This window comes from Pan paniscus, chromosome 1 (assembly GCF_029289425.2).
Source record: "Pan paniscus chromosome 1, NHGRI_mPanPan1-v2.0_pri, whole genome shotgun sequence".
NCBI lineage: Eukaryota > Metazoa > Chordata > Mammalia > Primates > Hominidae > Pan > Pan paniscus.
The window spans coordinates 66,118,892-66,141,338 of record NC_073249.2 but is presented as its reverse complement, the minus strand read 5'-3'; the positions used below and the strand labels follow the sequence as shown (position 1 = coordinate 66,141,338).

The following is a 22,447-nucleotide window of genomic DNA, read 5'->3' as shown; positions in this document are numbered from 1 at the left end:
GCCGCTGTGACATAATCCTTTTTCTAGAGCCACTTGTCCCCCAACTTTCTAATCTGTATAAGTGGCTGTCATTGGCTTATTAGCAATGTCTGGAGGGATTTTAGGTTGTCACATTGGGTGGGGAGTGGTGGTGGCAGTGCTAGTAGCATCTAAAAGCTAGAGATGCTGTCAAAGTTCCCACGATGCGCAGGATGCACCACAACCCCTCTCTCGCCTCTGCCACAATACAAGATTGTCTGGTCCAACATATTAACAGAGCTACAGCTGAGAAACCTTACTTGAGAAGCTGGTCGAATGGCAGCCAATTCCAACTGCAAAGCCCCATCTTCTCAGACTGTGAGACGTGAAGTTAGTTGCTAGCCTGCTGCAGGGTTGGGATGGGGCCATATGTCCCCAGGGGCCGAGGGCGGCTACAGACTCTATTATTAGCCCTGAGCGACCCTGGGAACACTTGACTTCTTGTGCCTGAGAAACTAAAGCAAGGGGACTTTTGTCAGTGATTTTTCTAAAGAAAGGTCTTTGACATTTACAGGAATTTTGGTTTTCAAAACTGCTAGTATATATTTGGAAGTGGGAGGGGTGGGAAGGGCCAACTGGAAAAAGTAAATGAACCTGCAAAGTCAAAGCCAGTCATGTCTCTCCCTTTTGATAATAGAGAAAAGAAGTTGTTTTGCAGAAACCGTTACCTAAATATGTGCCTTGAGCTGTTCTTTGAGCAAGAGGGGACAGATTTATGCCAAATTATCCTCAGTCTCTCTTTAGGTATCAATCAAGTACATGGGGTAAGAACCATGGATAGTAAAGAGTGTGGTCTATAAACTTGGGAACTGAGCAAGGTTCTGGCAGGTCCTGCATGGACAATGAACTCATGATTTTGGATTTGCTAGCAAAATGCTGAACAAATAGCTTGTCAATCTGAAGTGCCAATCAAAACATGCAAATTATCATGAATATTTCCACAAGCCAACACACTCGTGTCCAGCCTCCCTTCAGAGAGCCCAGGGGGCTCATTTTTGCATGGTCCTTTGCGCTTCACATTAATAAAATGTATGACCCCAGGTAACTGATGACAATGCCTTGATGAGCCTGAAATAATCCATCTCAGTCTTTTCTTCAAGGAAAATCTGAGTCTCAAGGCAGAGGAGGCAAAATGGCTTTTCCAAGCTCCTGGAGGTGTCAACAGATCACTGTGCATCTGAACTGTCAGCCATCCATCCAGCCATGATCCCCTCCTGCCCAGGCCAGGCCCTGTTCTCCTTACCTCACAGGCAAACAGCTTGAACTGGAGCCCCAGGATCTTATAGTCTATCAGCTGGTTCCCTCGAAGCTGAATCAAGGCTTCTTTAAGGTCTTTGATAGCCAAATCGTATCTGCAGGACAGAGGGAGAAAATACAGCAGTCTAGTGGATGGAGAAATAAATGCAGCATAAAATGTGAGTCTGCTTCTCCCTTCCCCATCTATTTCACTGGGACAAGAAGCCTTTCAGTTCCTTTTGACCTGTTCTAGTTTTCAGCAACCCTGAGTCCAAGTATTCTATACAACTCCTTGGGAATGGTGTTCCCCCCAGGGCTGTGCCTCAAAGCAACCCTGAGTGCCTCGTCTTGGACAGTCACAGGGAGTTTCTTCTCTATTGACTGCATACAACTGTCACCTTTCTGACAACCTGACTTGTCGCTTTCCGATGCAGCTCTCATTCTCTCTTGAGAGCTCCAAGCAGAGCCAGCACCTGCCCCCTGCCTGTGTCCCTGCAGAGTGTTCAGAGCTGATTTGGAATACTGCTCACTCCTGGCTCCCACCATCAGGCCAGGCCAGCCTGGCACAGCTTGGAGGGGCCCCTTCTTATAGCTGCCACCATCACCCTCCTGCCCACTGCCTTCGCCAGTGGCTTCTTTTGAGTTCAACTTAGAGCTTGGTTTTGTGGTCTTCTTTGTTTCCTCACCGCCCGCCACTTCTGCCTCCTCCCTACACTTTGGAAAAGAAAAAACAACCACTTATGCTATATAGTATTTCCTCCTTTTTTTTTCTTTTTTTTTGAGACAGGGTCTCACTGTATTGCCCAGGCTGGAGTGCAGTGGTGGGATTTCAGCTCGCTGCAAGCTCCACCTCCCAGGTTCAAGTGATTCTCCTGCCTCAGCCACCTGAGTGGGACTGAGCTGGGACTACGGGCGAGCGCCACCACGCCCGGCTAATTTTTTATATTTTAAGTAGAGACCAGGTTTCACCATGTTGGCCAGGCTGGTCTCAAACTCCTGACCTCGACTGATCTGCCCGCCTTGGCCTCCCAAAAGTTCTGGAATTACAGGCATGAGCCACCATGCCCAGCCCCAGATAGTTTTTCTAATGTTGCTCCCACTGCCTTGTGCTGCTGGATTGGCGTGGAGCTGACTGGCTCGAGGTATATCAGGGCTGCTGTCCTGGAACTTGTAGCAGAGAATGGGAGCTGACCACATCAATAGGGCCCACAGGCATGTAGGTGGGACCTGGACACACACTTCTGAGGATGCTGGCCCAGGCCTTGACCATGGGCTCCACAGAGGCCCTGGTGGGAGGGAGCCATTGCTGGGCTATAGGGGGTGGGAGCAGCAGGCATAAGCTACGCCAGCCTCACTCCACTCAGTCCCCTGACCTGGCAGGAACAAATTTGGCTGCCTGGTTGTGGCTCACACCTGGGCAACTGGACTGTAAGTCTGTAAGTCCCTAGGCCACCATCTGACCCAGAGCTACCAACCCGGCTTCTCTTGGAGATAAGCCTGGAATGTGGACACAGGCTGGCAGGAATCCTCAAGAGGCAGTGTGATGTAGTAAAGGGGCCAGGAGCCAGAGTCCAGATCCAACAGCTCTGCCACTAACTGGGGGACCCTAGCAAGTCACTTTCCTGGCCTGAAGTTCCACACCAATATTATGGCAGCATATTGTATACAGGGACATATTATATGCAAAGAATGTATCATATAGGGAGCTTGCCAGCATATGGATCCCACTTCTGGGGTCAAAACCACCTGGTTTGAGTCTTGGCTCTGTCACTTACTATCTGGTGAGAAACGGCAAGTTACCTAGCTTCCCTAAGTCTGTTTCTCCATCTTTAGAATAAGAGAATAATAAGGCTGGGCGCAGTGGCTCACGCCTGAAATCCCAGCACTTTGGGAGACCGAGGTGGGTGGATCACGAGGTCAGGAGATCGAGACCATCCTGGCTAAAATGGTGAAACCCCATCTCTACTAAAAATAAAAAAATAAAAAAATAAAAATTAGCTGGGCATGGTGGTGGGCGCCTGTAGTCCCAGCTACTCAGGAGGCTGAGGCAGGAGAATGGCATGAACCCAGGAGGCAGAGCTTGCAGTGAGCAGAGATCACGCCACTGCACTCCAGCCTGGGTGACACAGTGAGACTCTGTCTCAAAAAAAAAAAAAAAAAAAAAGAGAATAATAACAGCATATACCTCACAAGTTCATTGTGAGAACTAAAGGAGATGAAGCATTTGGGTACTTCAGACAGTGCCTGGCACACACCGTAATTTTTTACTATTGTTTTTGTTGTTTTATTTTCTTTAGCTCTAACACTCTACCAATTAATCCATACATCAGCCACTTATTACATGTTTACTTAAAGCTCCATGCCATATAAGCTATTATCAGGATATTTTAAAAATACATGGCATAGAAGCTGGAACTCTGATCTCATGGAAGTTTAGAGCTGAGCACAAGGGCTGGTTGGCCAAGAGAGTCATAAGGAACGGGTGCCAGTGTGGCTGGGGGAGAAGCCATCACCATTAGGGTTGAGGTAAGTCACACAGTGGTAGCAGTGGCTATGCAGGAAATAAAAGAAGAGAGCTTGGGTTTGAAATAGGAGGATGGCTTTCTCTACTATCCCTGTTAATAAAGATGGTTGTAAAACCTACTAAATGCATGCAGGCCATTCTTTAAGTAGCAATGGGGCCTTTCATGTCTTTTCCACGCATCTTTCTGGGTTCCTGGAAAGAGGAAGAAGGTACCCAGAAGTACGCCAGAAATCAGGTTCCTCTTTCTAAGCCAGAAGGTGGGGTAACTAGCTTCAATTCACTGAGCCGCTGAGCCTCTTCCATCGCGAAGAGGACAGGCAGAAGCAGAGGTTTCCTGTTTCCTGGCAGCTGCAATTTCCACTGTGTTCTATTGCCTGTTTGGGAGCTCGCTGAAGGTCTCAGAGGGCACACACTTTAACTGCCGTCAGCATTAACCTACCAACGTGCCTTCCTCCCTGCTGAGCTGGCTAAGCAGATGGATTTCAGCTGGGAAGTGACACCACCTGGGTCTATCTGGCATTGCATGAGCCCAGCAAAATCCTCCTAATAATTCCCTAGCCCATCAAGGTGTCTACAGAGGCCCGGTGCAGTGGCTCGTACCGGTAATCCCAGCATTTTGGGAGGCCAAGGCAGGCGGATCACTTGAGGTCAGGGGTTCGAGACCAGCCTGGCCAACATGGTGAAACCCCGTCTCTACTAAAAATATTTAAAAATTAGCCGGGCGTGGTGGTGCGTGCCTATAGTCCCAGCTACTCAGGAGGGTGAGGCAGGAGAATCACTTGAACCCAGGAGGTGGAGGTTGAAATGAGCCAAAATCATGCCACTGGACTCCAGCCTGGTTGACAGAGCGAGACTCCAACTCAAAAAAAAAAAAAAAAAGTGTCTACAGATTTGGGCCTGGTAGGAGAGAGAGAGAAAGAACTGACAAATTATTCAGAGGGTTTGCTTTGTTTTAAAGACAGGGTGGACCCGCCTAGGCAATATGGAGAAACCCCACCTCTACTAAAAGTACAAAAAATTAGCCAGGCATAGTGGTACGTGCCTGTAGTCCCAGCTACCCGGGAAGCTGAGGTTGGAGAATCACCTGAGCCCAGGAAGTCAAGACTGCAGTAAGACATGATTGCACCACTCCACTCCAGCCTGGACGACAGAATGAAATCCTGACTCAAAAAAAAAAAAGAAAGAAAGAAAAGAAAGAAAGTCCAACAACCAAAAAAACAGGGTGGGGCCAGGGGCTGAGGCTTGAGCCTGCAGTTCCAGCTACTCCGCCAGAGGCTGGGGCAGGAGGATCACTTGAGCCCAGGAGTTTGAGGCCAGCCTGGACAATATAGTGAGACCCCTTCTCTAAAAAAAAAAAAGATTACTTATTTTATTTATTAATTTTGTTATAGAGACGGGGGTCTCACTATGTTGCTCAGGCTGGTCTCGAACTCCTGGGTTCAAGCAATCCTCCCACCTCAGCCTCCCAAAGTACAAAGACTGCAACTGTGAGCCACTGCACAGGGCCTAATTAATTTTTAAAACGGGGAAGGGGCATCCTTGCTAAGTGTTTTTTTTTTTTTTTTTTTTTTGAGACAGAGTCTCGCTCTGTTGCCCTGGCTGGAGTGCAGTGGCACGATCTCGGCTCACTGGAAGCTCCGCCTCCCGGTTCACGCCATTCTCCGGCCTCAGCCTCCCGAGTAGCTGGGACTACAGGCGTCCGCCACCGCGCCTGGCTAATTTTTTGTGTTTTTAGTAGAGCCAGGGTTTCACCGTGTTAGCCAGGATGGTCTCGATCTCCTGACCTCGTGATCTGCCCGCCTCGGCCTCCCAAAGTGCTGGGATTACAGGCGTGAGCCACCTCGCCTCGCCAACTAAGTGTCGTTTTTAAACATGTCTCTGAAAGCATCGGCCTGCTTCCCAGCCCCCTCGCTCCCTGCTGCAGGCCTCTTTTCGGCCTCTCCACTTGTTTACCCAGAGCTGCAGCCCTGAAGGGGGTTCCGCTTTGACACACAGCTCTTTTCCCACTACACAGGGTCGCAATAATCTCAGTATGAGAATCCCAAAATAGCATTCAGCGCTGTGTGCCAGTGGGCCGTGCTGCGGCAGCCCCCGCCTCCCTCTAGCCCTTCTTCAGCGTTTCTCTTCGTGGCCATTTGGAAGCATCCCCCAGGAGGCAGCCAAGGTGCTGGCAGCTTCCTGCAGGGCTCTGCTGGGCTGGGCATGGGTGCTTTCTTCACACCCACACTTCAGTGACACCCCTTGGGGCGCCTTGGCTGCACTGGACCCAAAGCCCCTCCCCTCCCAGGCAGGGGATCCACCAGCTGAAGCAGCAACCTTGCCATAGCTTTTCACAAGCTCCAGGCTTGAGAGAGTTTATAATCCCCATTTCTGTAATACTCCTGGGAGGTTTCTTAGTAACCTGCTTGTTCCCATGCTGCCAGTGCCCCATGCGTCCAGAGTCCACAGCTCATACACCTGCACCCAGGACAATGGAATCTCAGCAAGCTGAAAGAAGTCAAAACTTCAGACATCTTTGGGATGCTGCAGTGGCTGCTGTGATGGAGGTTTGGGCCCACTCCCTTTCCTGTTTCCAAGTCAGCAGGAAGAAGGCTTTGCTATGGAGCCTCTTTAAGCCAGCTCCATGGAATGGGTCTCACCCTTATTGTCATGCCCTAAGATTCATAAGGCACAGGATCTGAAAGACAGCTTCGAGCCCCTGTGCCTTTCAGATGACAACGCTGGGGCTAGAGAGGCGAGACAGTTTGGCTGTTATCCCTGAGACTCTGCTTGCCTTTTCAGAAATGTGCTCTAACTTTGTTCTGTTGGAACTTTATAATGACGGAAGAGCAACACAAAAACATATGAAAGTGGGGAAAATAGAGGGAAATAGAGGGGGAAAAACCTCCATCCATAACATTATCAGCCTTAAACAATTCCCTTTTGTAATCTGAGAGAATTCCTTTTTTTTTTTATTCAGACAGAATCTTGCTGTGTTGCCCAGGTTGGAGTGCAGTGGTGTTATCTCGGTTCACTGCAACATCTGCCTCCCAGGTTCAAGCTATTCTCCTGCCTCAGCGTCCCAAGTAGCTGGGATTACAGGCACCCACCACCATGTGCTGCTAATTTTTTGTATTTTTAGTAGAGACAAGGTTTCGCCATGTTGGCCAGGCTGGTTTCAAACTCTTGACCTCAGGTGATCCGCCTACCTTGGCCTCCTAAAGTGCTGGGATTACAGGTGTGAGCCACTGTGCCCAGCCAATCTGAGGGAATTTCTATCCCACACATTAAGAAGTAATTTCTCTAGCCCCCATCCCGCTTACTTAAAACTACCTCTCACAGCAGTTACCCACTTCTGCCTTGCATTACAGTTACTGGTGTTCTTGACTTGTTTCCCCTTTTTAATTTATAAGTTCCTTGAAACGGAGACTATATTTTGCTCACTTTTATTTAATCCAACACTTATTTATTGAGTAACTACTATGCTAGATACTGAAATACAAGCATGAGTAAGTAAAGATTTCTTACGAAATTCGTAGAGTAGTGGAGAAGACAAATATATACAGGAAGCAAATATCTGTCACGGGCCAGACATATTACAAAAGGAGGCTCAAAAGAGGGAGCAGGCGCTGCCTTAGTGGTTGGGCATGGCTGGGGCAAAGGCACGGAGGATGCATGAGTGGGTGGCAGCAGCTGGACCACATAGGAACAGGCAAGGGAATTTGGCCTTTATCTTGCAGTCATGGAAGCCACTGGAAGTTCTCACAGAGATTGCTTTTTTTAAATTTTTTTTTATTTTACAAGATCACTCTGGAATATGAATGGAGGGGACAAGAGCAGTGGCTGGGAAATCAGTTTGGAAGTGACTGCTGTAGTCCTGGTGAAAAATGAGGGGCTCAACCAAGGCAGTGCTAGTGGGGATGGAGAGAAATAGGTGGATTTAAGAAATATTTAACAGGTCAACCTGATGAGGTTTAGGGAAAGAGACATTCCCTGGATGGATCTCAGGTACAGATTCTGTGAGAAATGGAGGCCAGCCATATGGGAGAGGGTGGCCTTGCCCAGGAATGGATCCTCAAGGTTCACATACGGACTTCGTATCTATAGCCCCTGAATTGTACGTAAACGAATGTGTGTGCTTGAGAGTGTATTTCTGGAAACACATTTTGCCATTTAACAACCACTGCTGCAGTTGTAAAAGGGAAAAGGGTCAAGAACAGAACTTCAAAGGGAATACCAACACCTAGGGAATTGCGCAAGAGGGCCTGCTTGAGGTTGAGATTAGTGCCTCATTTGTATAATTTCCTCATTGTTGAATTACAGATAAAACTTGGTAGATTTTTCTCTCAGGTGTAACTATTAATATTACCAATCACAGATTAATTGAATCCTGGGTCTTACTTTTAGAAGTTTCCAAGATCTTTCTAATCACTCAAAACCGTAGCCTTCCAGATCCTGGGACTCACGGGCATTTTTTGGAGGAAATTCTTTCTGGGAGCCTTCACTCTTTTGCCAGTTGTATCTCTTCTTTATAGACTATTAGAGGTCACTAAGGAATGACCTTAGAGTTTGCATTTTGAGATTTAAGATCGGCTGAAGGATTTGTTGTTAGGCCTCCCTGCATATTCTATAGTCTGGAGATGGGGTAAGGGGGAGTGAGAAAGAGAAGGATGTTAAGAGCGGGGACAGGCAGTTAGAGGCAAGACGTCGGTCAAGATAAACACCTGCTGTACCAAAATATCTCATGTGTCCCATAAATATATACACCTACTGCATACCCACAAACATTAAAATAAAAAATTAAAATTAAAAAAAATTTATAAAGTCACAATAAATATGTCACACTAAATATGGGGGGAAGAGAGAGCTAAATGCCTGGATATCTTCTCCCAATCCCAGGCTCTCTTTCTCCCCAGATTGCCATTGTGTCTGTGGTTTTTCTTTTAGGAAAGACTTCACTTCTACTTTCACTTCTTCAGGTAACTAACTGCATCTACATCTTTAAAGTCCCTTGAGCTTCTTGTGGTTGCCCTTAGCAACAGCTGCATACATGGGTTTTACAGGCTCTGTTTCTGACCAAACCATAGGATCAAAGCCTTTCAGGGTGGCACAGGATCAGAGCCCAGCCCTCTCTCTGATGTCTGGACATCGTCTACAACCTCCCTGCTGCTCCATCCACGCCCGGCCTCACCCTCACCCCACCCACACCATGCACAGACCATTTTCACTGTCAGAAAGTTCTTTATTAGGCTGGGCTCAGTGACTCATGCCTGTAATCCCAGTACTTTGGGAGGCCGAGGTGGGTGGATCACAAGGTCAGGAGTTCGAGACCAGCGTGGCCAACATGGTGAAACCCTGTCTCTACTGAAAATACAAAAATTAGCTGGACGTAGTGGCGGGCACCTGTAATCCCAGCTACTTGGGAGGCTGAGGCAAGAGAATTGTTTGAACCTGGAAGGCAGAGGTTGCAGTGAGCCGAGATCACGCCACTGCACTCCAGCCTGGGTGACAGGGCGAAACTCCGTCTCAAAAAAAAAAAAAAAATTCTTCATTAGCCTGAGCCAAACTCCTCTTCCCTAGAACTGATGCACACTGGTGGAACAGTTTCTACAAAGGGTCAGTTTCCCATGCCCCAAAACATTTGAAATTATCACTTAGAATTTTTTTCCTTTGTTATTTGTTATGAGGTATTTGTGCAGGATGAGAGGGAGGAGGAATTGAGATTAACTTTCATTTTGAATTTATTAATCTTTGTACTAATTATTCCATGTTGACTATAAACAAACCTAAAAATGCAGACAGGGTGATAGAAGAAAATGGATTTTCCTATAATCCCACCATCCAGAGAGAATTATTGATAACATTTTGATCTATGGGCTTCCAGACTTTATTCTGTGATACAGAAATGGGACTATGCTATATGAACTGTTTTGAAATCTGTTTTTAAATTTAACATCTGGCTGGGCGTGGTGGCACACGCCTGTAATCCCAGCACTTTGGGGGGCTGAGGTGGGCAGATCACCTGAGGTCAGGAGCTCAAGACCAGCCTGACCAACATGGAGAAACCCCATCTCTACTAAAAATACAAAATTAGCTGGGTGTGGTGGCGCATGCCTGTAGTCCCAGCTACTCGGGAGGCTGAGGCAGGAGAATCGCTTGAGCCTGGGAGGCGGAGGTTGCGGTGAACTGAGATTGCGCCCTTGCACTCCAGCCTGGGCAACAAGAGTGAAACTCTGTCTCGGAAAAAGAAAAAAATTAACATCTACTGCAAACTTTTTCTGTATAAGTACATATGCTACTTACTTATCTGTAGTAATTTATTCTTATACATATAATGTTAATTTGTATTATCATTTTTGCAGCTGAAGTATATTTCCTCAAATGGATTAAACCAGGTTTTGGAAATGCATTTTGCTGGGATGAAGCCAGGTTTTGATGCAGTTTCATGATCATCCCCATTCTGTGACAGCTCAGTACCTCATAGGAGACCTACATGGGTGACCCCATCAGGGACACTGGTGGGGTGCCACACCAGCTGAGTATCAGGCCCATAATGGCTACCTAGGCTCATTGTGCCTATGACACAGCTGATTTATAATCTGGTGGCAGACCTGCCTTGCCTCCCCAGTGAGAGCTTCTGCCTCACCTGCTGATTTATTGCATAACTGTCCCCAGAAGGGCCAGTCACATTTCCCAACAGAGGTTGGGAAGGTACTGCTCAAACACCAAGCCCGCAACACTGAGACCCCTTGGGTTTCTCTTTGAAATCCTCCAGTTGGTGCAACATTGAACCACTTACTTCTCTGTCTGGTAGTAGAGCATCCCTCGTTGGAAGTAAGCCACTGCCAAGTGCTTGTCTCGGTTAATGCTTCTGGTAAAGGCCTGAGGAGAGAAGGGTCCAGACGTGGCCATGATGCAAGGCAGTGAGGAGGTGTGAGATGAGCCACGGCTCACAGAGCCCTAGCTCCCTGTGGTGCCCAGCTCTCCTGTCTGCCCTTGTCGGCACCTTGAGGCCCACCCTGTGCTCTCACGGTGCACCCCACTTCGCTCTCACATTTAGGAGCTGAAGTCTGGGACAATGGTGTGCATTCCTTGTATTGTCATTCCAGTTCTGCTGTGGATCTACAAAACATTCCTGGAGCCATACATATACCATCTGATTTCTGCTTTTGTTAGTCATATATGGCCTAGAAAAGCTACACAAGAATCCAATAATTCCCAGGTGCGGTTGCTCACACCTGTAATCCCAGCACTTTGGGAGGCCAAGGCAGGTGGATCACTTGAACCCAGGAGTTCAAGACCAACCTGGGCAAAATAGTGAGACTCCATCTCTATGAAAAATTTAAAAATTAGTCAGATGTGGTGGCACATGCCTGTGGTCCCAGCTACTTGGGGGACTGAGGTGGGTCAATCGCTCGAGCCCAGGAGGTGGAGACTGCCGTGAGCTGTGACGGCACCACTGCACTCCAGCCTGGGCAACAAAGTGAGGCACCCTGTCTCAAAAAAAAAAAAAAAAAAAAATCCAATGATACAAATAAAGACAAAGTGGACTATAAGGGTGCAGACACTAATGGATTATCACCAACAGAAATCTTAGATGAAAAGAAACACTAAAGCATTTTCCCAAAGGAGCTCATCATTTTAAAAATGGACTTGACAATATGAAGCGCCTTCTTTGTAACTGTCTCTGACCTTCTCTGAGACTAGAATTCAGAATAGATAATTTAGACATTTACCTGATACTAATAAAAAATACATAATATCTATATTTAAAATATAGTTAGTTATATTTAATGACCTCATTCCCAAGTTCCTTTTTCATTAGTGTAGCTTTCATTTCTATTATCGCTGTTTTTATAATATGATTAGATAGAAGCTTTGAGCCAGTAGACACTATGTTACTAAATCAGTACTTTAAAATCTTTGGTCTTCTGTCTTTCATTCATATGAATTTAACTGCTGTTTGCTCTAATTTCTTTGAGTTCTCCTAGTTTGAGTAGAGTACAATTTTACTGTGAAACAATGCAGTGAGACTGTGCTATGAAGTGAAGGTAGAGTTTTTGGAGGTGATAATGATGTGAAACGTAAAGATACAATTCCTATCCAACACAACAGAGCACCTTGTCCAGGAGAGTAGTAATTACTATTTATTGCTCTGTGGAAGATAAAAAAGATAGGGAAATAGGAGAAGCTTCTTTGAAAAATGAAACATCATTAGATGGGCTTGATGGTGCATGCCTGTAATCCCAGCTACTTGGGAGGCTGAGGCAGGAGAATCACTTGAACCCAGGAGGCAGAGGTTGCAGTGAGCCGAGATTGCACCACTGCACTCCAGCCTGGGTGACAGAGTGAGACTCCGTCTCAAAAAAAAAAAAAAAAGAAAGAAAAAATGATATGTAATGTAATAATGAAATTTTAACCCTTGTTGCATTTCTTGTATTCCTATGAATGTATTGAACATTCAGTTGAAATAAATAATAAAAGTTATTGCAAATGAAAATAATTAAAATATTATATAAATTGTTATATTTGTTTACTATACAAACTTATACATGAATAGTATACAATTAAAATGATAATGAATAAGAATGCATATAAATGCTAGTAGGAAGGGCTCAAGCAGGAAAACAAAGAAAGGCAGAAGGAATGAGGCTAGAAGCAGAGGAATGCCAGGAGAAACAGAGACATGTGGGCCTGAAGGCCTGGGAGCTGAGAGGTGAGTGGTGGCCCACACAACCTTGCCAAGGATCCCATATCCAGGCCAAGGCAGGAGGCTACAGTCCCTGCTGGCATAGCTGTGCCCAGACTAGCTGCCAATCTCTTCTCCTGGACAATGTGCACTTTGTGTCCATCAGCCCTCAGAATGTGTGGTGCTGTTCACTCAGCCCCTCAGCAGGCCCCTGAGAGGAGGTGGGGCCATGTCCTCCCTCCAGCCAGAGGTGGGGGGTCCTGCCATGCTCTGCCTTAGAGCCTGAGATTGACTTGTCAAGCTATGTGAGAACATTTGAGTCACTTCTCTGTCTTCCTGTCAGGAGGGTGTGGCTGAGGCTTGTTTACCTGCTGTTGGAGTGTGGAAGGGACTGGTTCTTTAAGGGACCTGGGGAGTCAGCCACTGCCACACCTTGCAAAGACTGGCAGTAAATGGTAAAAATAATAACTAACTCTTATACAGTGGTGTGAAGTTCCACAGGACATTAATAGTTTGGCATCTCACTTAATTTTCATGATATTTAGAAACTCAGGAAGCTGAAAGCCAGATGTCTACATAGGCTACACAGCTTGCTTAAGACTAAAAGTCCAGAGAGAGACAGAGGCTAGGATTCGATCCTAGATCTTCTCCTTCCAAACTCCATACCCTTTCCACCTTACCACAACCAATCAAAAAAATAATTATTGAGAATGCTTAACTCCATACTATGGTATTCGAGTGAGAAAACATAACGAAAAAGATGCAAGACATCCCACACCATGCCCCCAGCAGACATCACTAGTCAATCACAGTACAATTTCCTCTTGCCAGCCTCAGCATCTTTAAAAGAGTCTCCTTTATAATTGATCAGAATTGTCACTTGGGATAAAATCTATTTTTTGTAAGTGCCTCCCTTAAATCTCTTGAGCAGGCAAAGTCGACACACATGAAAGTCTTGGAAAGCCAAAAGAGGTGCCTTAGAATCAATAATCAGGTGTAAAGCGCTGGGATAGATAGAGATTCTGTGCCCAGAAGGAGTTCTGTGTAGAAGAAAGTACGACTAGGACAGCCTTCACAAAGGTGTTAAAGACAGTTGTAGAATGATTTTAATTTAGAAGATGGAGAAAGAGGCAACCCTGGCTGCCCCTCACCTGCTCTCCACCTGGAGAGCTTTTAAAACTGGCTGCCTGGGGCCCCTCCCAGACCAGTTAAATCAGGCTGTCTAGGGGTGGAGCTTGGGCAACTTTTGTTCTTTTCAATCTCCCCAGAGGTTAGGTTTCCGAAATGCAATGGGGTTGAGAATCATAATAACAAATGCACAGAGGAGGCCCGGAAAGAGGCACCTCCACTCACCTTCTCTGCTTCAGTCATGTTCTTCAGGATAGTGTACATGCAGCCAATGTTGAAGCAAATCCGGGAGTGGGGGTCCTGGACGGCACTGAAGGCATCCAGGGCTCCCTTCCAGTCCTTCTTGTCCGCTGCCAGCACCCCTTCATTCCAGAGGCTGATGGCCTCCACCAGGGACATGATTACGTAGAAACCAGGAGGCCAAGAGAGCTGCCAGGAGACAGAGAGAAGACAGGTTGGAGCGTCTCCCCTAGCAGGGCTGCCTTAGTGGCCCCCAAGGTGTTCACTTTCTGGGCCAGATGAGTAGAATGGGGCCCAGCCTCCCTTAAGATAACTTCTCAGTGTTGCAAATGCATCAGGAAATGTCCCCACCTTTTGGCAACTGACTCATAACCCTACCATGAGAGAGAAAAGGAAAGAAGCAGAGAGAGAGAGGGCGAGTAGGGGTGGAGTGTGGAGGAGAGAGGAAGTACATCAGCTGCTGCCTGAAGGATCAGTTCCCCAAAATGCTTCTGCTCTGTCACCCAGCTCCTCTTCTCTCTCCCACCCCTGTTCTGTGGCAGCTTCTGGCCAAAGCTCTGCTTCTAGAGCCAGGGTAACCTTGGCAGGTAGAGGCACCTCCCTGGTGATAATGACAGGAGGCAGCCAAATGCCTAGGCAGATAGGGGCAGGTCCCTGGTGAAACCCCACCTTCAAGCCAAAAACAGCCTGAAGGCTGAAAGACTAGGCTACTGGTCCCAAATGAAACCCGTGACCTAGAGTGAGAACTTCTGTTCCTGTTTGTCTGCTCTTTCCCAATTAATTATTTCTGACTAATGCCTTTTAACCAATTGAATGTTGCCTTTTCCAGTACTACCTATGTCCTGCCCCTCCCCTATTCTGAGCCCATAAAAGCCCCAGACTCACCCGCACTGGGGGGACTTTCCTGCCTTTGGGTAGGGGAACCACCCCTGCATCCCCTCTCCACTGAAAGCTGTTTTCATCACTCAATAAAACTCCCCACCCAGGCCGAGTGGGCAGGCCATCTCCTGCAGCAGGTAGTGTGGCCCACTGAGGCCTGGGCAGGGTGTCACCAGCCAGATGTTCCTGGCTTACAAAGTGATGGAGAAAAAATCCTGTGTCACTGGGCCTTGATTTCCACACCCTTGTTAAATGGGAGTGTCAGATGAGAGGATAATTCTTTCCAGTCTTGAATGAATTCCTTGCTCACTTTTTTGTAATCCCATAGGCTGTATTAATATGTTAGTGTTTATCTTGAGCTGAAATTATCATTAACAAATTTTTGAGACAGGATAATCTTTGGAGATCCATCTGATCTGGGCCTGAAATAACTTTTTTTTTTTTTTTTGAGACAGAGTTTCACTCTTGTCGCCCAGGCCGGAATGCAGTGACACGATCTCAGCTCATTGCAACCTCTGCCTCCTGGGTTCAAGCAATTCTCCTGCCTCAGCCTCCTGAGTAGCTGGGATTACAGAAGCCTGCCACCACGCCCTGCTAATTTTTGTATTTTTAGTAGAGATGGGGTTTCACCATGTTGGCCAGGCTGATGGTCTTGAACTCCTGACCTCAGGTGATTCGGCCTCCTCGGCCTCCCCTCAGAGTGCTGGGATTACAGGAGTGAGCCACCGTGCCCAGCCAAAATAACTTTTATGAACATTCATGAAGTTCAGAGGGGACCAATTTCCTGCAAATGTCAAAATTGGGAGCCACATATGACAGTGAATTATGACTTCTCCCATCTTCCAGTGAAAAATTGAAGAGATGAAAGTCCTGCACTGATGACTAATGGATTTACTAGTCTCTGAAAAAACAGATTTAAGAGTTCTTTCCTTGCTTTTCCGGAAAAGTAAAAATCAGTAAAACCTCCCAGAGGAATAACTGGGGGTAAAGGGTATAGCCAATTTGGCTTGCTAAAATCCAGGCTTCTTTTTAGGTAAAATGCATGTTTATGGGGGTCAAATACTTAGATGCAAACTCTTGTTTTGTAGCAACTGAAAGAACTCACTCATTATCACCAGGCTTCCCCCAAAAGCCTGAAAATAAAACTTAAAAATGTATACTCCACAGTGCTTGTAGGATTGAAGGTGTGAGAATTAAGAAGACATGTGTGTCTTTGTCCAGATTGTTTTCCTGTGTTTACAAGGCCTTCCCAGCTCGCTTCTTTGCCTGGCAAACTCCTACTCATCTTTCAAAGCCCAGTTTAAATGTCGCCAACTGTGCTAAATCTAGCCCCCAACTCCGGGTAGTAGGAGAATTTTCCTCTCCTTTGTACCACCTTTACCCAAAAACTTGCATCATACTTACTGCAATTTATCTCTTTATCTGCTCAATTCATGGGCTCCTTGGAAGTTGGGACCATGCCTTTTCATTCTAGGATCTCTAGCACAGATACTCAATACATGATGAAGGGATGCATTCTAAAAGAAATTAGAAATCATTGGTAAATGACCTGCAGGTAGCAGTGATGGCAGAAAGAGGTATTGCTATTCCATCTAGTGAATAAATAATCAGGACTTGAATAGCACATTAATTATTCCTGAGAAAACCAAATGGATTTGTAGCTAAATTAGACTTCATTTTTAAAAAATGTTTTTGCCCTCCTATTATCCCACCCTGACACTCAGAACTCTCCTTAATCTGACTGCCAAGACTTTTCTAGCCTTATCCCCAGAACTTTCCTTCACAATCCCATACAAACTCTGCTGCTTACTCTTCTCCCGCTATGCCTTCATTCCTGCATCTGTGCGACTCGTGCTAGTTCCTCTTTCTAGGCTGCCCTCTCCCATGTCTGCACCTTCAAACCCACCTTGCATAGCCTTCGAAGGCCTGCTAAAATAGCACTCTCCTTAACACACTGCCCTGAAATCAGTCCTGCCTGAAAGCGCTCAAACCCATGATCTCGCCTTCTGAACTCCTGCATCTCCTTCTCCGCACCTCCCACGTGGCCCTTAATCACTCTTCACCAGTGTATGTGCATGCAAGTCTTAGCACCTCAAATAGTCTTAGCACCTCAAATAGTGTGCCTCAGGAGGAAGTCCTGGGCTAACGCATGTTTGTATCCCCCAGGGCACTAGCAAAGCCATTCATGCTCCATTTCATCCACTTTCCCTCCCCTTCTCCTGTCACCACTCAGGCCAAGCCACTATCAACTCCCAGGTGAACATGATAGTCTTTTAACATTTCTTTGCCTCTCCATCCAGATTGAGCTTTTAAAAACACAAGTCAGATCACTTCATGGCCCCTGTTTTTAAACCTTCCATGGCTTTGCACTGCTCTCAGGATATAACCCAAACTCCTTCCCATGCTGCAGGAAGCCCCCTGCCTGCTGCCCTGTGCTCATTCCAGGTCATTTCCCCTCCTCCTCTCCCAAGAACTCCAGCTACACAGGCCTCCTTTCATGGTTTCATATGAGCCAGCCTCTTCCTCCGCCCATGTAACACTCTTCCCCCAAGCCTGCCTGGCTAGTTCCTACTCATCTTTCACTTCCTCAGTGAGTGGCCTTTCTAGATCCATGACCTTGCTATGTGCACGGTTCTCTCTGATCGTGTATTTGTTACAGTTTGTAATTGTATGTCATCTGTGACATTGTTTCTGTCCCTCAATGCAGGGGCAGTCTATTTAATCATTACTTGGGGCTGTTAGTAGACGGTCTGTTCAGCCACTGTTCATTCGCCTTCCTCCTTTTGGTAGAACCCCAGTTCTGTTCAAGCCTCCAGTTTCCTGAAGCCATGTGCTTCAGGAGGGAAAGTCTGCTAAGAATTTCTGGGAAAGATTTCTTCCCCAGTGATAAAAAATAAAACACATGAGAAGAAACAGCACTTGTTTCTCTACTAGACAGCATTGTGAGATGTGTCTGGAATATGGCAGCTGTCTTATAATCATGAGGGGAGACAACTAAGAACAAGCCATTGTCTGAAAGAAAAGAGAATGGAAAATTACAAAGAGCTCAGATGCTTAGTTATGCTGATGAGATGTGTTGCATTATCAGTTTTCTGCAAATCTGGCTGGGCACAATGGCTCACATCTGTAATCCCAACACTTAGGTGGGAAGATCCCTTGAGGTCAGGAGTTAGAGACCAGCCTGGGCAATGAAGCCAGACCCCATCTCTACAGAAAAACACTAAAAATTAGCCAGGCATGGTGGCACATGCCTGTAGCCCCAGCTTCTCAGGAGGCTAAGGTGGGAGGATCATTTGAGCTCAGGACTTCAAAGGCTGCAGTGAGTGATGATCACGCCACTGCATTCCAGCCTAGGTGACTGAGCAAGACTCCATCTCTTAAAAGATAAAAAATAACGTTTTCTACAAGTCTGAAACTGATCTACCTTGGAATTTCTTGTTTGGTTAGATAATAAGTTTGTTTATTGTTTAAGTCATTCATATCAAGTTTTCTATTAGTTATGGTTTAAAATGTTCTGACACACACACCACTGGATTCTCGGTACCTAGTACAGGGCTTGGCATATAGCAGGTGTTCAATAAACATTACTTGTTAAATAAAATTTGTTGAGGCATTGGTTGGGTAACTCAGTTTCATCTCGATGTTTTCAAAATTATTCCAAAATTCCGAATAAGCAAGATTTGCATATGATTGGTTAACACTACAAACTACTGTTGCATGTATTTATTCAGCTGGAAGCCAAGAACACTCCCAAGACCCTCCTTTTTTTTCTGAGGAAGAAGCCTGTAAAATCAAAATAAAACTCATTATTCCTGGGCACTCAGGAAATACTTTTTCATTCCTACATTTAGAGTTTAGTGTTCTATCGCTCTTTAACTTTTTCTGGTACATGAGACTTCTTTCTTAAGCTCCTCAAAGGATAGAGCCAACTCTCCACTGTCCTTCAGTCTTTCGCCATGTTTAGCACGTAGTAGCTGCTCCGTGATCATTGGCTAATTAATTAAATGAACCGAAAAATGAGAAAACTGAATCCTACTTGGAAAAATATAATTTTGTAAAGTTTGTCAGTATCATGTTAGTTGCATAAAGTGAGGTACATTTAGACTAGTAGGGAAAAGAATGCACTTTTTTGCCCTCAACTCTAACATTGAGTAGATAGTTTCATTGAGTACAAGACAGGAAACCCTGAAGGAGGCAGGGAGGAGACCTCATTTATTAGATATAAACTTGGCCTGGATCTCACATGAAGGATACAGAAAAGTCAACAGGGGTCCTGTTGTTCAGCAATGCTATTGAAAGCCTCAGGGCTTGAAATCGTCTTTCTCCAGGAAGGCAAGTTAGTCCTGTCTAATCTGTCGTTGGGTTGGTTTTCCATTGCTGCATGACAAATTACCACAAACTTAATGGCTTAAAATAACACACATGTACTATGTCACAGTTTTCATGGGTCAGGAGTCTGGGCACGGCTTAGTTGGGCCCTGTGCTCAGGGTCTCACAAGGCTGAGATCGAGGTGTTATCTAGGCTGCTTTCTCATCTGGAGACTTGACAGCATCTGCTGCCAAGCTCCCTTGGTTTGTTGGTGGAATTCATCTGTAGCTATAGAATTCATGAAAGCTTGCTTCTTCAAGGCCAGCAATGGAGGCAGAGAGAATCTCTGCTTCATTAAGTCTCTCACCTCTAGACCTTCTTTTAAAGGAGTCACCTGATTAGGCCAGGCCCACCCAGAATATTCTCCCTTTTGATTAATTTAAAGCCAACTGCTTAGGGATGTTAATCATCTCTGCAAAAATCCCTTCACCTTTGCCATGTTCTATTGATTAAAAGCAAGTTACAGGTCTCTCCCACTCAAGGGGAGGGGATTACACAAAGGCAAGGATCATCAGGGGTCATCTTAGAATTCCACCTGCCACACCTCAGCAGCTCCAGTCTTCTTCCCTGACTTACCAGTGAGATTACTTATTCCTGCCATGTGCACTCAAGGAGGTTTCTCTCTACCTCTCCTAATGTGTGTTCAAGCACATGTGATTGTAATTACTTGTTTAAACGACTGTCTCTCAACTAGACTGTAAGCCCCGAAAATACAAGATCTGTGTCTGATTTTTCCACTGTATCTTTTGTGCCCATGATATGGTGGATTTTTAACATATCTGTTAAATAGCGATGCCATGGAAGGTGATTTTAAAGTCAGTGTGATTACTTAATTTGCTTGGCTAAATATATCTGTCCTGGCATCCTAGATGAAAATGAGGGAATGTATAATGCCTATTCATTTAAAGACACCTCATATTAAGCACTCTTTTTCATATTTGTACCCTTTACACACACAATGTCTAGTACCTGCATAGGTGGTCACTCAGTAAAAGTTTGATGAATAAATGAATGAATGCATAGAGATTAAAGATCTGAATCCTGAATGAAGCAAGTAAATACACTGGATCCTCACTATAAATTGTCCTTTGGGCCAGGCACAGTGGCTCACACCTATAATCCCAGCACTTTGAGAGGCCAAGGTGGGCGGATCAAGAGGTGAGGAGTTGGAGACCAGCCTGACCAACATGGTGAAACCCTGTCTCTACTAAAAATAGTACTAAAAATAGTACTCAGGAGGCTGAGGTAGGAGACTCTCTTGAACCTGGCAGGCAGAAGTTGCAGTGAACCGACATTGCATCACTGCACTCCAGCCTGGGCTACAGAGCGAGACTCCATCTTAAAAAAAAAAAAAAAAATTGCCCTTTGACATTTCTCTGCAGATCCAAATCCTGTCCATCTGTCCATCTGTAAAAGCTCAGCTTAGACTCACATCCTACGTAAAGTCTTCCCTGACGTAAGTTAGTCTCAGTAATTTTTTTCTCTGAATTCCTATAGCATTTTATGATCAAACCCCAAAACACAAGCACTCTATCACATTATCTGTTTTCTACCTTATCTATCCAGCTAGCTATAAATAGGTTCTTTGAGGGCAGGGAACAGGCTTTCTATTTCTTTACATTTTCCACAGAACTGGCACCTAACATCTTATATCAAAGTCTTAATAAATATGTGCTGATCTGAAAAGTAAAAAAGAAATATGGTTGATGTGGCATGATTCTAGTCCTGCATATCTTAGGAACTTTCCCTTTTTGGATGCAATTGGCCTTTTCAGTCCTGCATTTTTCTTCTAGAGTACCCATTCACTAAATGCAATCTAGTCATAGAGCCAGGGATCTCTTTTACATGTGTTCAAAACTCCGTGGGTCTTTTTCTTTAGGAAGATTCCTGTCTCAGGGTAGTTTTTGTGTGTGTTTCCCAAGCCAGTGAGTATCTAAGGGGAAATGATGCTCTAACAAGACAGTTACTGATGTTGAAGGAGTAGAAACTGATCAGGTCATTGTACAAAAAAGCGGAAGGGGCACAGAAGAGTTAGAAATCTACCCCCTATTTAGCAGAACAGAATTTTTAAAAAAAATTTAGATTCAGGAGGTGCATGTGTAGGTTTGTCACGTGGTATATTGCAGGATGCTGAGGTCTGGACTTCTATTGATCCTGTCACTCAAATAGTGAACATAGTACCCGATAGGTGGTTTTTCAACTCTTGCCCACCCGTCTCCTTTCCCACTTTTGGAGTCCCCAGTGTCTATTGTTCCCATCTTTGTGTTCATGTATACTCAATGTTTAGCTACCACTTATAAGTGAGAACATGCAAGATTAGATTTTCTGCAAAACAAAATTTTTAAAGATTCCCTTTTGCTTTCCCTGTAGTGTCCCTAACGACAGTGTCTGGACATACAATAACTATTTGCTGAATCACTGAATGAATGAACAAGTGAAGAGTGGACATCTGTTAGGGTATATGCCTCTCTCTTCTCTGGGACCTGCCTGTGTAATCCGTAGAAGGATGGTAGGCCCTGTGGCCACATTTGTACTGCCTGAGTCCTGGCTGGTTGGACCCTGGTGGGCATCTGACAAGCTGGCCTCATTAGGTTATGTCTCCTGTGATTCAGGATTTAGGACCGAGAGGTGTATAAACCTAGGAGCTGCAGTTCTATCATGCTGTGCCCTGAGGCCCCGGAAAGCAGAGGAAGCCAGACTACTCAGAGAGAATGGAACAGATGCCCAGCGAGGAGCAGAGACAAGAGACACAGAAACTTTTCAGTCTCCGGTTCCAGCCTTTCCTGAGCCCCATCCAAATTCCTGCCCCAAGCTTAGACCCTTGCAATAAATTTCAGTGTTTGCTTAAGTTTGCTGTAATTAGTTTTGTTGTATGCCAAAAAATAGACTTGACTAATACAAAGTGAAAAATAGATGTAAGCCCCAGGCCCAAGACTCTAAAATAATCAATTGCTAAAGAGAGACAGGAGAGTCTCAGAAACAAACATAACCATGTGTTACTCAGGAATACGGAGATGAGGGAAGTGGGGAGGCAATGAGACTCCCCAGAGAACGCTCTGAGGAGGCCAGACATGCACAGATGATGGAAGCCATGGCTTCTGACCAAGGAGAAATCCAAATGCTTGGCAGAGATCAAAGGCAGAGTATAAGGAAAGACAAAGCCCAGAGTGAGCTGAGGCTGCATAAAAAAAAAAAAAAATTACTAAGGACAGCACAAAGGTCTTTTTAGTATCAGAGAAAGAAGAGCAGGGAGAGGGAGAGTCATGGCTTGGTGGAGATGGCGTCACTTTCACAGATGTCAGAGTGAAAGCAAAACTGCTCAGCTCCTATTTTGCTTCCAGCTATACAGATAATTGAAGACCCAGATAGAGGATGGTGAGAAAGT

The 22,447-nt window shown here is 45.5% G+C and overlaps 1 protein-coding gene across 2 annotated transcripts in view; it reads right to left on the bottom strand.

Annotated features, from left to right (window-relative positions):
• NCF2 (neutrophil cytosolic factor 2) overlaps nucleotides 1-14,559 on the bottom strand; it is a 35,349-nt gene extending 20,790 nt beyond the window's left edge. Inside the window, exons 1-4 of one of the 2 annotated variants that reach the window (XM_034942220.4) lie at nucleotides 14,484-14,559; nucleotides 13,800-14,003; nucleotides 10,557-10,639; nucleotides 1,262-1,370 (exon numbers count right to left, since the gene is read on the bottom strand). In XM_034942220.4, the coding sequence (XP_034798111.1) occupies nucleotides 1,262-1,370; nucleotides 10,557-10,639; nucleotides 13,800-13,973 (366 nt within the window). In that variant the 5' untranslated portion in view covers nucleotides 13,974-14,003; nucleotides 14,484-14,559. Of the gene's footprint in view, nucleotides 1-1,261; nucleotides 1,371-10,556; nucleotides 10,640-13,799; nucleotides 14,004-14,165; nucleotides 14,255-14,483 lie in introns of those variants that run through there. The other variant, XM_034942223.3, reaches the window with a different exon arrangement.
• Between the last annotated feature and the right edge of the window lie 7,888 nt (nucleotides 14,560-22,447).